This window comes from Gordionus sp. m RMFG-2023, chromosome 3 (assembly GCF_954871325.1).
Source record: "Gordionus sp. m RMFG-2023 chromosome 3, tfGorSpeb1-WG-v2, whole genome shotgun sequence".
NCBI lineage: Eukaryota > Metazoa > Nematomorpha > Gordioida > Chordodea > Parachordodidae > Gordionus > Gordionus sp. m RMFG-2023.
The window spans coordinates 48,163,651-48,177,832 of NC_088777.1; the positions used below are offsets into that span (position 1 = coordinate 48,163,651).

Consider the following 14,182-nt stretch of genomic DNA (forward strand, 5'->3'; position numbering starts at 1 on the left):
ATGGTTTTTGACTCAATCTCAACAAGATATAACAAAAGCGAGATGCTATTTTGTTTTAAGGTTAAGGCTGATGAAACAAAGGATGCAGCAAGAGATTGAGTTTAATTATTAAAAAAAAATTTAAGAGAATCTAAATAGTTGGCATAATTAATTTGGAAGGATTGGTGCAAATGTCATGTTTGGAGTACAGACTTTTTCTCGAAAAAATTTTATTAAAAAGGTGACAGCTTCAAACAGAAGTTGCATGTTGTTAATAATTGGGATAAAAATATTCATGTAAATTTATTTAAGCGTTCCAACATATCCTCTAAATATTAGGCAAGAAATGGATTGGTCATTTGTAAATATCTCGTTATATTTATGAGAATTTAGGCAATTATTGGTATAGTATTATTTTATCATAATTTATTAATTAAATGATTAATAATAATTGTTAAATTTTAATAATAAGATATACAAAAAAAATTATTTTTATAATTGTTAGATTTTAAAATATCAAACATTTTCAAAATTTTGCCGTCACCCATTGCGTAAAATAAAATTTGTCTGGTTTGTTTTAATAATGAAATAAACTCGGGAAATAATATTTAATGAATCTCAACCAGCCCACAGTCGTTTAAATAATAGTCCTTTTACTATTATTCGTACAAGTACGTGCGGCTTACCCACAAACATGTAAAGGGTTTCTCATATTTCTTCCCGATGGAAATGAGAAATACCTAGCGGAAACTTTGTTGTACTTATAACGTTTAGCAGGCGAAAGAGCTTTATCAAGTAATTCAAATATTATTATTTTTTGATATCATTCAAATATTATTATTTTTGGATATCAAAAAGAGTAAATAAAATTATATCAAAATGTAATTAACCTCGAAAATAGTACCCATAAATAGTTACCTTCTATAAAAGGGTGTTTAGATACAGATATCGCATTTTTGTATCCAGATATATTTATGTATTGCATTATTTAAATAAAAATATTTTTTGTATAAAAAATAATAATAAAATGCATTAGCCATTGCTGAGCAATAAAATATAAAGAAAAATGAATTAAAAGATTTCGTAATATTTGTTGCTAAAAAGGAGAACTGCAAATAGCAGTATCCGGTACTTAAAATGGAAAAATCCAAGAGGGGCTGGAAAATAAAATAATAAATCCTAAAGCCGAATACTCCTAATTTTAATAGGGCTTCCAAGTTATTTTAAAACTTACATATGCTAGATATAATTTACGTGCAACTTCGTATACACCACAAGACGATTCTCAGAACTTCATGCCATTAAGAACAAATCCCAACAAGCAATAACATATGGTTGATATTTGGATTATTATTCTTTGATATATATATATTTATACTACTATTATAATTTATTTCCAAATACATAAGTAACGATTTTGACATTCTTGAAATTTATGAATTCTGATTTTATTTTTAAAAAAAAATTAATATTTATAGAGGGATGTATTTTTAACAAATCTGATATAAATAAATCAATGATTAACGATAAATACGTTTATAAAAATATGTTTTTAAAAAAATATATATATATAAATGGCATAATAATTGCATTTTAATATAATATTAAACCCGTTCAAAATCAATTTAATAAATCTGCATAAAGTAAGGTAAAAAATACAATGTAGATAATTTGAGCTTTAAATTTTGTCCAATAATTTGTAAAAAAAAATAATGGAAGGAATAAATTATGTTGAGCGGAAGAAGTTATTTTATTAGATGGGCATGTGGACTTCTTCATTCACGTCAATTTCGTCGTCAGAATTATCGTCCATATCATCCTTATCCAACTGATTGTTGAATGTATTTTAATAAAGGGAAATAAGTTAAACGAATATTATAATTTTAATTAAAATAAATTTTACAGTTGCTTCCTCCATGCAGCTGTTTAACTTGATCAACTAAGTCTTGCCCTCCCCCCCCCCTCCCCTATTATTTTTAATTAAATTTGATGTGTAGGTTTAAATAAGTGACAAATAACTGTGACATGTGTATCTGAACCATTGGTATGATGTGACATAATAACAGACATTTCCTAAATTTTATAAAGATATTTTTGTTATTAAAATTAGCATTCAAGGTTTTCAATATTTCGTTATAAAATCCAATACCCTCTCTTCAATAATCATTATGAGTGGAGGATTTAGGTATTGAAAATACGTGGCGAATATACTTGATTATGTTTTGAAACGTTTTTAGGAATTTTTTTTGGATATTTTAAAATAATGTACAATATAATTAATTAAATGAATCTTCGTTTTCTACCTGATTTAGGACATCAAAATTTTTCCATAAGTTAAAAAATGTTTTTTTTATGCCTCAAGTGGTGATTACGCAAGCCTAAAGATTTTGAGAATATATGGCACAAAGGTTTATACATCTATTAGCGAGATCTCTAAGCTTAGATAATTTACTTGCTAAGAATATTGAGTTAGGTCGTTTTTAAAAATCGGCACAAATCTAGCCAACAACACTACATATAACAATGCGGATAAAAAATAATTATATATATTTTTATTTTGAAAGGATACACTACTGAAGTATTAATTTATCTAAAAAAAAATAGATTTAGAACAATATAATACTCAATCGACGATATGTCAATTAATATTTTTTTTTAAAGAATATATCCTAATTATGCAAATCTATCCTGCTATTGGCTCCAATAACCGAAAATGTAGAGTGATAATTTTCATGTTTTTTAAAAAAGAATACTGCCAATTTTATCTCATTTTCAAAATATGAAAATAATTTTTCAACATTAATTAGAACTTTAACCAAAATTTAGAATGGCTTCTAATAGGTCCATTGTTCAGATACTTATGCCTGTTTGTTTATTATATATATATCTAAGCTTTAATATCTTAAACCCCATCAACCCTTAATATATCGTTATTTCTATTTTTGAAGAAATCAATTTTTAAATTTGACATTGAAATTAGAGATCTGCAAAGTTAGGCCCGGCCCGTAAATATTTTTAAAAAAAATTCGGGCCTGGTCGGGTCAGACTTTGGATTTTTTTTTAAAATATATCTAAATTTATCAATTTTATATTAATTTTTTTATGTAAAATAAAAATATTTGATTTTATTTATTGAAACTAAACGACATATAACATGTGTCGTTTATTTTTAGTAATTATAAAAATTAATTTCTATATTTAAATAAATTCGGGCCGGTAAATATTTTTAAAAAATATTTCGGGTTCGGGCCGGACCGGCAAAACTTTTTTAAAAAAAATTTCGAGTTCGGGCCGGGCTTGAAAAATTAGGTCCGATGTAGATCACTAATTGAAATTATAAGTCCTCCATTTAGCTTAATAAGAATATTTTTTTTAGATACTACATAATATAAGTAAAAGGCATAATTTTAATAAACGAATAAACCTCGTACAACTCGGCGGGGGTGTATATCCACTTGAGTTGAAAGCGAATCAGGATGTAAATTATGAGGACAAAAGGAAATGCCTGGGCGGCCACCGAGGATTTAACCGCCCAGAGCGCGATCAGGCACGAGATTTGGATGAGGGTGTAAAAGTGAAGTTTGAATAGCCCAGTTTTTTGGACGTAACTTAGAGTCGGGTAATGTTTAAGGGGCATCAATATTATGAGAATACGGTCGAAGAATTGGACACCTTTGTGATAAAACAAAAAATTTAAAAAAATTCATATTTTATCGTCTGGGGCCAATAGGAATTTTAAAAAATCAGCTGATTACACGAAATTGAACCAATAAGAATAACCCCTTAAAAGTAACTATACGCACCCTGCTATTATTTAAAACTACGAATCTTTAAGTGTCAATTAATATAATTAGAATTTGTAAAAACACTTTTGTAAACCAAAATTCTCTAAATGAAGGAAAAGTGGTTTTTTTTAACAGAAGTTTTTATAGCAAGGAATTGATTATTAATTACAAATGGAAATATTTTTAAAAAGGAACATTTAAATGAGTATATACGTTATCATGACCTTTGTATGTAATATATGCAATTTTAACCAATTAAGGATAGATAATGTTGTTTGGTTGAGCATTTTAGGCCATAGATCTCAAACAGAGACCGATTTATGGGCAAACCAATCAATCCCGGGGTAATATAAACTAGGGGTAGATTAGGACCTCTTTTAGAAAATCTGTTTCGACTAAATTTCCCGTCATCAAAATTTCTGCTAAATAAAGTTTAAAATTCCTGACCCGAATTTGGTTTCACAATCCTGGCTACCCAGGGCTTCGAATCCGAGAAATTTTTTCCTCTCAAAAATATTCATACATTTTTAAAAAATTTTTGACTTTATTGAGGCCCGGCAATATTAAAAGTCTAGTTGGCGCCACTGATAGCAATTATGTGACATGATTATGTTAAATAATAATAATAATAAAAAAATTCATTATAAATTTAAATACTATTTTTTGTAGTAATAAATATGATACTTGAATAAATTTAAAATTTAAAAAAGGAATTTAGGTTTTTTTTATTAAAAATAAATAAATAAATTAGCATAGACCCGAACGGAACTCAAAATCCCCAAAAAGGGTTCGGTTTATCGTGCTCGTAAAAAAGGCCCTCTGAAACCGGTTCTGAATAGCGGTTTTCGTTATGAATCTCCGAACTAATTCTAAATTATCTACATTTTAAAATTGTATTTGACCTCAAAATCAACAACTATAAAAAATAATGTATATAAAAATTGATCTTGCAAAGGGTATAAAAACAGAAATTATGACATAATTAAGTCCCACTTATACTGCGAAGTTTATCCTTAAAAATTAACCATAATTTCCTATCAAAATTACTCGTGAGTGAGAAGTGTGAATCTCCCAATAAGCGCTAAAATTAAAAGAAACGCTTAAACTCCGCGACAGTATAGAGCAGATCATTTATAAGCATTTAGCAATATTCATTATTTTGTATGTATAATATTCCCGATAATGGCTCAACCCAAGGAATGTTCAACTGATAGAAAATTTTTTTGGATGAAATATATTTAAAATTAAACAAGTACCCGAAATTAGGAGTAGCAAAAGGTTAGAGAGGTATGGGTTAGGATTAATAACCTGTCAAAACCTGACAGGTCATACGATTATAAATAAGACGAATTAGAAATTTAAATAAATCAGCTGTTGTAATGGAGATTTCCTTGAGTTGAGCTATAATGTATATAACCCTAATATAGTGACAATAGCACTCATGACTATAAAATAAAATTACCCTTTAAGGACGATATTCCCAAATAAAGAAATATACCAAACAGTATAGCAATCGGAATTTTCTGTAAAAAGGTGCTAAAAAATATGGAGACTCCAATGCACAGAGCCACCGAGAACGCGGTTACTCTTTGCTCCAATACGCCTTCGAAAAAATAAAATTTAAAAATTATGAAAATGGTTTATTATTTTAAATAAATAAGCTTTTGAAATGATATTTTAAAAGTTTTAGAAAGAAAGAAAGAAAGAAAGAAAGAAAGAGAATGGACCGAACTGGGCTTTATTTATTTACTCTCACTTTTTTGAATCATAAATTTTTTTTGGTTTTAAATAAATTAAAAATTGTTCCAAATTCTTGATTTACATAAAATTGGGGGGATTGAAAAAATTTGGTTTTAAATCTTTCTTTTCCAAAATTTTGGTTTTAAAATTGAAAAAAAGTCTTATATACCTATGATCGCGGGAGACTCCCCTGGGGTGTGATTTCTACTATAAACTGTCAGACTAGATACGTGGGCTAAAGATCTAACGGTCGCCCCGCTTATAAACGGAAGTCCTAGGAAGGAATGCAATAAAGGAAGGCTTCCTTTAAAAAAATACATGAAATTCAACAAATAAATTAATTAAACATTTAGTAAAATAGTATATTTCTGCGGGTGGGTATCAAAGTCCGGCCTCGGCTAAAAAAGAGTAAATTTTTTAAGATTCAGAAACAGGGCTTAAAAAATGAGCATAGCAGGTCTCCTAATATATATTAAGATATGGTGAGAGATAGCGGAGTTTCATATTCCCTTAAACGATTTAATATCAATACTAGAGAATTTTTTTTAAAAATTTAAATCACAAATTTTTGTTTTGATACTTAAAAAAAATCATCAATTCTGGTGATCTTCATATATTTTATTCTCAAAATTTTAATTTGAAGGTTTAATATACATAATTTAGATATTCCATATCTTATTTTAAAACTCATAATTATTTATAGTCACTAAACCAAGTTACCTCTAGTGGCTGTCAAGTCAACATTCCCCTACAGTGATCTCTCAATATCCCAGATTATGAATATTTCTTAAATGACAATTTAATTTTTTTTAATACTAAAATTCAAATATTTATTATTAAAAAAAACTTTTATAAATAAAATCATTTGTGATTTTTATGTATAAAATTTATTTAATGATTTAAATCACAAATTAATTATCATTTCCTGTGATCTTCATTTATTTTATGCTCAAAATTTTTGGTATGAGAAAACTTTAAAGATTTTTAAATTTTTTTGAAGTTTTAATATGCATACCTTATCAGATTTTGGTTATTCCATACTTTATTTTAAAAATCATAATTCTTAGTAACTCTAGTGGATTTGAACATTCCCCAATACTAATCTCTCATTATCCAAGATTATAAATATAATGTTGCCTAGTATGAGCAAATCCATGTTGTATCCAGCACCTTTGATGAACTTTCTGTCTTTGCGGTTAACGATATGGCTAGTTATCATGCCCTCCAGGAAAAGTAGCGTGAAAATCATGAGGGCAGGAAAGATGGCTACAAAAATGTACCGTACGGAAACGTTGGAGTATAAATAGGCGGGGACGGCATACGGATCCACTTTGGGGGCCGTGAAGTTATAAAACGTTGGCGCATTAATACCTCCCACCGAGGGCACTAATAGAGAAATATTTGAATACTCGTAAAAATTTTATGTAATTATGAAGTCTAAGCAGTAAAATTTTCAAAGGTGATTAATGTCACGACCTCCCCCCCCCAGAATAAATGGACCATTATAATTCGGTCTTTTAAATATCTGCCATTACAAAATCGTTTCATAAAATGATATCCTCTCATTTAATCTCTGTCAATAAAAAGTTGGGGATCATTACATCCATCATTAATCAAGTCTTAAATTACGCCTTGTAATCTGTCTCGCGATGATTAGTTTGCTTTTGTATATGGCGGGTATCAATTTTCCATATCTTATAAACAAAACCACGATAAATTCTACCCAAATCGAAGGGTACTTATTGGGAGTGTATATTTCATCGTTCCCAAAGAAAATTCTGGATAATTATTCATTCGTAGGAGTGTAATAAAAATGCTTAAACGCGTTCGAAATAAAGGGATGCTATCAATTTTAAAAAAATTTCATCATTTCTTTCTCCTTCTTTTAAAAAAATAATAAATAACTTCTTCACTCTCTGTTTTGCTTAAATACCGATAAATTTACTTCTCTAGGCAAACCATTAGATCCTAATTTTTGTTTTAAAGCCACTACTTCCATTCTCTATTCGTTATATTTATTTCTTCTTTTTCCCATTAATAAATTATAAATACATAAAACGTTAACTCTTTACCATCTCCATAACTTGTTTACGTATTTTAACTTTCTTTTCTATAAAATTCTAAATCGAAATTGAAATAATGACAAACATTGTGGTGTAGCCCCACCATGAAGGGGTCTAATGATCCAACCCCTTTTATGAGGAGCCGTGGGAGTGAGGGAGTTAGGTACGTTCAATTTAGGCGTGTATACGTTCCGCCCCACCAGGTGAGCGACACCCAGCATCGTAAAGATCGCGATGGGGACCCCGAAATCGGCTAAGGCACGCCTGGCATTCCGGCCAAAAAATTTGCTGTTCCGGAAAACCTTGAGGAAGTAGGCGATAAAAAATGTGCCGAAGATGAGGAGAGTGCAGAAGAGGGCCGTGTTAGGCCGAGTAACGGAGAACCGTGACACATATCTGTTTTTAAATAAAAGGGTTATATTATTTTATAAACTGGAAAAGAGCCAGCTACCAGTGAAAATATTATATTTATTTTATATATTATCATATTAAATAAAATTTCATCTTATTTAACACGATTAATATCTTACAATATTATCCAATAATAATACAAACATAATAGTTATATAATACAAGTGTCAATAAAAAAATATTAACATCTTTAATCTGATTTTTATCTTCTAAATTAAAAAAAAATATAAAATTTATTCTTTTGATAAATAAAATATTAAATTATTCAAAATATTGATTCATATCCAAATTAAAGCATTATAAAAAATATTCTGGTTTAACCAAATTATCAATAATCAGTGATATATTTAAAAAAAAGTATAATTATCAAAACATACCAAATTTTGCAAGAATTAATGTTTTTGGACAAAATTATAAAGCTAATAAAAAAAATCCTTTTATCGTTTTAAAGAATTTTATATATAAAAATCGAGCCCAGTTAACAAAATGCTAAAATAGCGGAATATGTTTTTTGTTAAAAAAATGAATTTTGGAATATCCTTCATACAATTAATAGGATTATTAAAAAAGAAAGAAAGAAAAGAAGAAAGAAAGAAAGAAAGAAAGAAAGAAAGAAAGAAAGAAAGAAAGAAAGAAAGAAAGGGAAGGGAAGGGAAGGGAAGGGAAGGGAAGGAAGGAAGGAAGGAAGGAAGGAAGGAAGGAAGGAAGGAAGGAAGGAAGGAAGGAAGGAAGGAAGGAAGGAAGGAAGGAAGGAAGGAAGGAAGGAAGGGAGGGAGGAAGGAAGGAAGGAAGGAAGGAAGGAAGGAAGGAAGGAAGGAAGGAAGGAAGGAAGGAAGGAAGGAAGGAAGGAAGGAAGGAAGGAAGGAAGGAAGGAAGGAAGGAAGGAAGGAAGGAAGGAAGGAAGGAAGGAAGGAAGGAAGGAAGGAAGGAAGGAAGGAAGGAAGGAAGGAAGGAAGGAAGGAAGGAAGGAAGGAAGGAAGGAAGGAAGGAAGGAAGGAAGGAAGGAAGGAAGGAAGGAAGGAAGGAAGGAAGGAAGGAAGGAAGGAAGGAAGGAAGGAAGGAAGGAAGGAAGGGAGGAAGGAAGGAATAAAAGAAAGAAAGATTCTTATCAACTAATAATAAAATTATTGCCGTCAAAGGGATTAGGCGGATAACACTGTAATTAAATATTTACGATTCAAATTGCAGATGCTTGCCAGCACCCAACTCTACCAAGCTGTAATCGGATGGGAAGCGTAGCTCGTAGTAAGGGATCTTGTACACGTAACCGTTAGCGCGCGACACATTACCAACACTCCCCGTGTCAACTGGATACCTAAACCTTTCGAAATTCTCGTTGATCGCCGTAGTGTGAGAGGTCAGGGCAGAGGGTGGAATTCTGGGAAAGAAAAAGGAGAAAAAATCTAGGGTCGATTTGCCTCCGTCCAAAGAGGGGTCTATGGTTATGTTGAGGTGACAATAATCAGGAAGAAGAGGATGTTGTCGGAACATCTGGTAATAAAAGAAAGATGGTAGAAGGGACTTTAATATCATGAATAATAGCATTCCATTTATAGTATTGCAAGGCCGGCCCGTCAACCCAGCACGATCCTCAATAAAAATAGGTCCGGACTATATCTCAATTAACATGCGGTGCGGGCTTGGGAGAAAAATTAATTTCCGAGGTTTTTCCTAAAAAAAACGTAGCTTAAAGGATTTTAAAAAACAGCTGGCACTATTACGTCTGATTTCCCTAATTTAAAGTAGACGCTTAAACCGTGGTCTGGCTCGTCCCAGTCCATCCCGATTTAGATATAGGACATTCTATTATGTTTCAATTATGTCCTTATTTCATAGCCTCTTCCCTTTTACTCTGTTTAGAGGAAACTATGTAGACGGGTAAACAGATTTCTTTTTAAAAATAAGACACAGCCAGGATACGGCCTTAGTTTATTTTCATATAATCTATTATTTTCACTCAATAATAACATTGTGTAAACTAGAGATCATTTATGAGATGATGGTTCTTAGAAAAATGGTAAAAGGATTTAATTATATGTATATTATTTAAATAAATGTAAATTAACTGAAGGGGTGAGGGAAAGGGGTAGGGGAGATGTTCACGAGGAATGTTTGTACAAAAAAAATATATATTACCATGATCAAATTGGTGAAAGTTTCGTAGATGTAAATGAATGAGATGATGATCGAAAATATTTCCTGTATAAATCGGGTGAGGTATTTGATCAAGTAGCCGCCTTGGACCGCCAAAAAAATGAGAGTTATAATGAAAACCCACATCGCCACCCATACGCGAAAAGATAAGTAGTTCAGGCGATTTTGAATGCTAAACTAAATCGGAATTATGGTATTGTAAATATAAGGTTAAAAATAATTATTATTTTACATACAATGACATATAATAATACCTAGACTGACGATACGTTCATTAAAAATGTGCATCAATGAAAACAGCTGGGGACGCCATTTTGATTACCCATATCATTATTAAAAATCATAAACGAGAGGCCAATTTATTCCTATCTCAACTTTTATCAAAGAATTGCCTGCATCATCGAGATAATAAGGAAGCAAGTTATCGATTTATAGTTTTTAACATGAGAATATTTACTATATCGGTTACCAAAATGGCGGGTCCAGCTGATTTGCATTCAACGACGCTTACAAATGCATTATTACGAATCCATCGTCAGTCTAGGTATCATTATATGTCATTGCTTTCATATAAATTTTATTATAACTTACTTATTTATTTTTAAATTACCTTAAAAAAATATTAAATGTATAAAAATATAGTTGATCACTAGGGCCTCGAGGTTTTTTTTTCTTAAAAAAAGATAGCAGCCCAAATTTTTAACGGATTTTCTCTGGAGGCACCTTAAGATTGAGCCGATATAGCAGACATTTAGCCGTTAACCAAACTTATCAGATCCCAGTAAAATCATTCATCTTATACTCCCCCCCCCCTCCTCTCATTCATTAACAAAAAAATAACAAATCGAGAAATTATAAATAACCTTGTATAAACTGTTTTCGAAGATTAATATAGGCCCGGTGGCACCGATAATGGTCAGCGGCTGTCCGCTGAATAGGGCAAAAATGCAGCCTCCCAGAGCCGTGGCCATCATCATCTCGGACACGCCCATCCAATTTTCGGTATTGGTACCTTCATTTTTTTTGCGATTCATCGCAACAAATAAAAATAAAATGAAGAATATGATACCCTAATTCGGCTAAATAACCACCAACCCTTTTTTTCTTAAATGAATTTTAACTCGTGTTACATTTGAATATTTATTATTGTATAAGATATATTTTAAAAGGTCACGTTACATATTTTAAAAGGACCTTATTTGTATATTATATTATAATATAACTTTCCGACATGTAATATTATATTATCGAGGTTAATCAAATTGCATATTATTAGATGTTAAATTGGATAATTATATATATGTATATATTATACCAAAAGATTTACAAATAAAATTCATTATCGTTTTTTTAAACTTTACTCGATTTAATAACTCGGGTAAATATATTCTCAAAATAATTCTTGGTAGTATTTTCAGATCTTCGAGGAAAATAATTTACCGACAAAACTCTTGTATTTATTTGTTGGATTTTATTACGATGCTCTCTAACCACCTAATTCATTAATTATAAATATATTTGATTTTTTTGGTAAATTTAAAATATAAATTTTTAAAAAGTAAAGTCATGTGAGATAGAATAATTTTCCAGCGAAATACTTTAATTTAATTTAATATAGAGCTTTCCTTTATAAAAAAACATAGATTTTGACATAAGGTAAAAATGGTATTTTTAAATTCCCATTCTTTATTTATTTAAAATCTAAAATTCAGTATTCAGAACAGTTGTTTAGAATCTAAAATAAGAAATAAAACAAGACAGGGCAGAGCAAAGCCCATCTGACTAAAAAAAGATCGAAATTGTATATGAATCTTTAAAGGCGGAAAAATAAGCCAATGAAATGGAAACCAAAAAACTGAGTGAGATAATTTATATATATGCTAGCATCAATGTGTTTTTTTCGGCATCGAAAACATTCCATTTTTTCTCTCCCGTTTCTTTGACATTAACTGCACGAACCCTTCCATTTTCTCCCGCTCAATGGCACTCACATTTGAAGCATTCGGACCCACCTCTCTCTGCGGAAAACCGCTTTTGTTGTTATAATTGCTCGTATTACACCCCTCCTTATTATGCCCAAACCGACCAACCCGTACATCTTAATCTCTCTTGCTTACCTGGACAATAAGGGGCTATATGTCTGAACTTTCCACAATCAAAGCATATGACCTGGTTAACTGGCTTACCACAATTTTAACAACTCATTTTCTAAATCATTTTTTGAGCGCGTTTTTAAAAATTTAAATGATTTTACCGGAAATGTGTGCCGTCATGTTTGGAATACCTGCCCTATGCAGACAATTTTCCCACGAACCTTTAGACTCAATATAATTTATATTAAATTATGAATGACTCAAAGGTTTACAGCAAAATTGTTTACAATTCATAAGATAGGTATTCCAAACATGATAGAATATAATTCCGGTATAATCCGATTTTTGAATTTTTTTTAAAAAAAACACGCTTAAAAAAATGATTTAAAGTTGTAAAAATAACACATTGCCGGAAGAAACACATTGACACTAATTCACATATATATATATATATGTAAATTGATTTTATATTAAAATTATATCAAATATTTACTTTCTTTCTTTCTTTCTTTATTTTTTCTTTCTTTCTTCTCTTCTCTTCTCTTCTCTTCTCTTCTCTTCTCTTCTCTTCTCTTCTCTTCTCTTCTCTTCTCTTCTCTTCTCTTCTAGTTTCTTTTTTATTCTAAGTTTACTTTCTATTTTTTTTAATTTAATTTAGTTCCGGTTGATATAAATGTAAATGTAAGAGCAGAACAATCATTTTATATAAAAAAAAATTATTATTTTTTAATATTAAACTAGCGAAAGATAATAAAAAATTAGATGTTGAGTGGGGTGTGGCGGTATATCAAATTTAGCGCAGCTTTAACGGCCCATTTTAAGATTTTAGCCAAAATAATATTTCGTAAAACCTGGGTATCATGCCCGAAGCGGAAAGGTTTGGGCATCTTCGAGGGCTTACATTATATTATTCATTTGGACTAAAATCTTAATCGGGCCACAAAAGAATCGAAGACATTTTGTATTAAGTTTTTTAAATCCTATAAAAAGAAGAAAATAAATAATATATTTTCAACCAAAGCCAAGATAAGGAAGGTTTACAAATATAAAAAAAAAATAAAATGCTTAGGTTAGCCTGTATCTACGAACGTCAATCATTAGACACAAAAATAAGTTACGAAATAAAAAAGATTATTGAAAAGGCCGATTTATGTTTGCGACGGGGAAAAAAAATGGAAGAAAATGACAGGAAGGAGAGAAAATAAAATCGTAAATTATACGTCAAACTGATAAGGATTTTTAATAAGAAATGGGGTTTACTTAATATGCCACCGAATGTGATACACGGGGACAGGCACGCAAAGTAAATGAATAGGAAGGTCGAGACGCATTGAAGCTTGAAAGCGCTGGTGAAATCGCTGGCATAAAAGGGCAACTTGCGTTTATAATCGGCGATCAACCCGGCGAAAGGCGGAGAACAAAGGCCTCGGCATGAAGGCAGGGAATCGTCGTCCTTAGAAGGCATTTTACCCTCCATCTTTTTGCCTAATTACCATAAAATAGAATAATGACGTAATGATTTAATTATTTATATGTAAAATTTTATTTGTCTCTCATATTTATTTTATTTATTTTTTGGTATGAAAGAGTTAAAATCAGTGTTGTAAACGAACGCGTTCAAAATGAAGGCGTTCGTGAACGAGTTAGTTTTTGAAAAAAATGATGAACGGCGTTCCTTTTATTTTTGACGAACTTTGAACTTGAACGCGTTCCTTTTTTATGACGAACGCGTTCGAATTTAACGTTCGTTCAATTTTAAAGATATTTTTATTTATTTGAAAAATTTAATATTTCCGAATTTTTTTAAAAAAAGTATTATTTATATTTTTTAACCTGCTGTGTATTTCCTTTTCACATTTCAATTTTTTTAACACATAGTGTTTATTAATTTGAATATTATTGTTTATATTTTAATTTAATAGATTAGCATAAGCATGGATATAATTATTTAGTCTTC

The 14,182-nt window shown here is 30.4% G+C and overlaps 1 protein-coding gene across 2 annotated transcripts in view; it reads right to left on the reverse strand.

The window, feature by feature from the left end:
• Positions 1-1,309: 1,309 nt before the first annotated feature.
• The window catches only part of LOC135926596 (anion exchange protein 3-like), a 38,724-nt gene continuing 25,851 nt past the window's right edge, over positions 1,310-14,182 (reverse strand). For both annotated transcript variants that reach the window (XM_065462521.1, XM_065462522.1), the window contains exons 14-23: positions 13,486-13,710; positions 10,996-11,144; positions 10,115-10,309; positions 9,153-9,469; positions 7,653-7,963; positions 6,642-6,890; positions 5,674-5,808; positions 5,227-5,367; positions 3,404-3,651; positions 1,310-1,807 (exon numbers count right to left, since the gene is read on the reverse strand). In XM_065462521.1, coding sequence (XP_065318593.1) covers positions 1,733-1,807; positions 3,404-3,651; positions 5,227-5,367; positions 5,674-5,808; positions 6,642-6,890; positions 7,653-7,963; positions 9,153-9,469; positions 10,115-10,309; positions 10,996-11,144; positions 13,486-13,710 — 2,045 coding nt within the window. In that variant the 3' untranslated portion in view covers positions 1,310-1,732. The remainder of the gene's footprint in view (positions 1,808-3,403; positions 3,652-5,226; positions 5,368-5,673; positions 5,809-6,641; positions 6,891-7,652; positions 7,964-9,152; positions 9,470-10,114; positions 10,310-10,995; positions 11,145-13,485; positions 13,711-14,182) is intronic.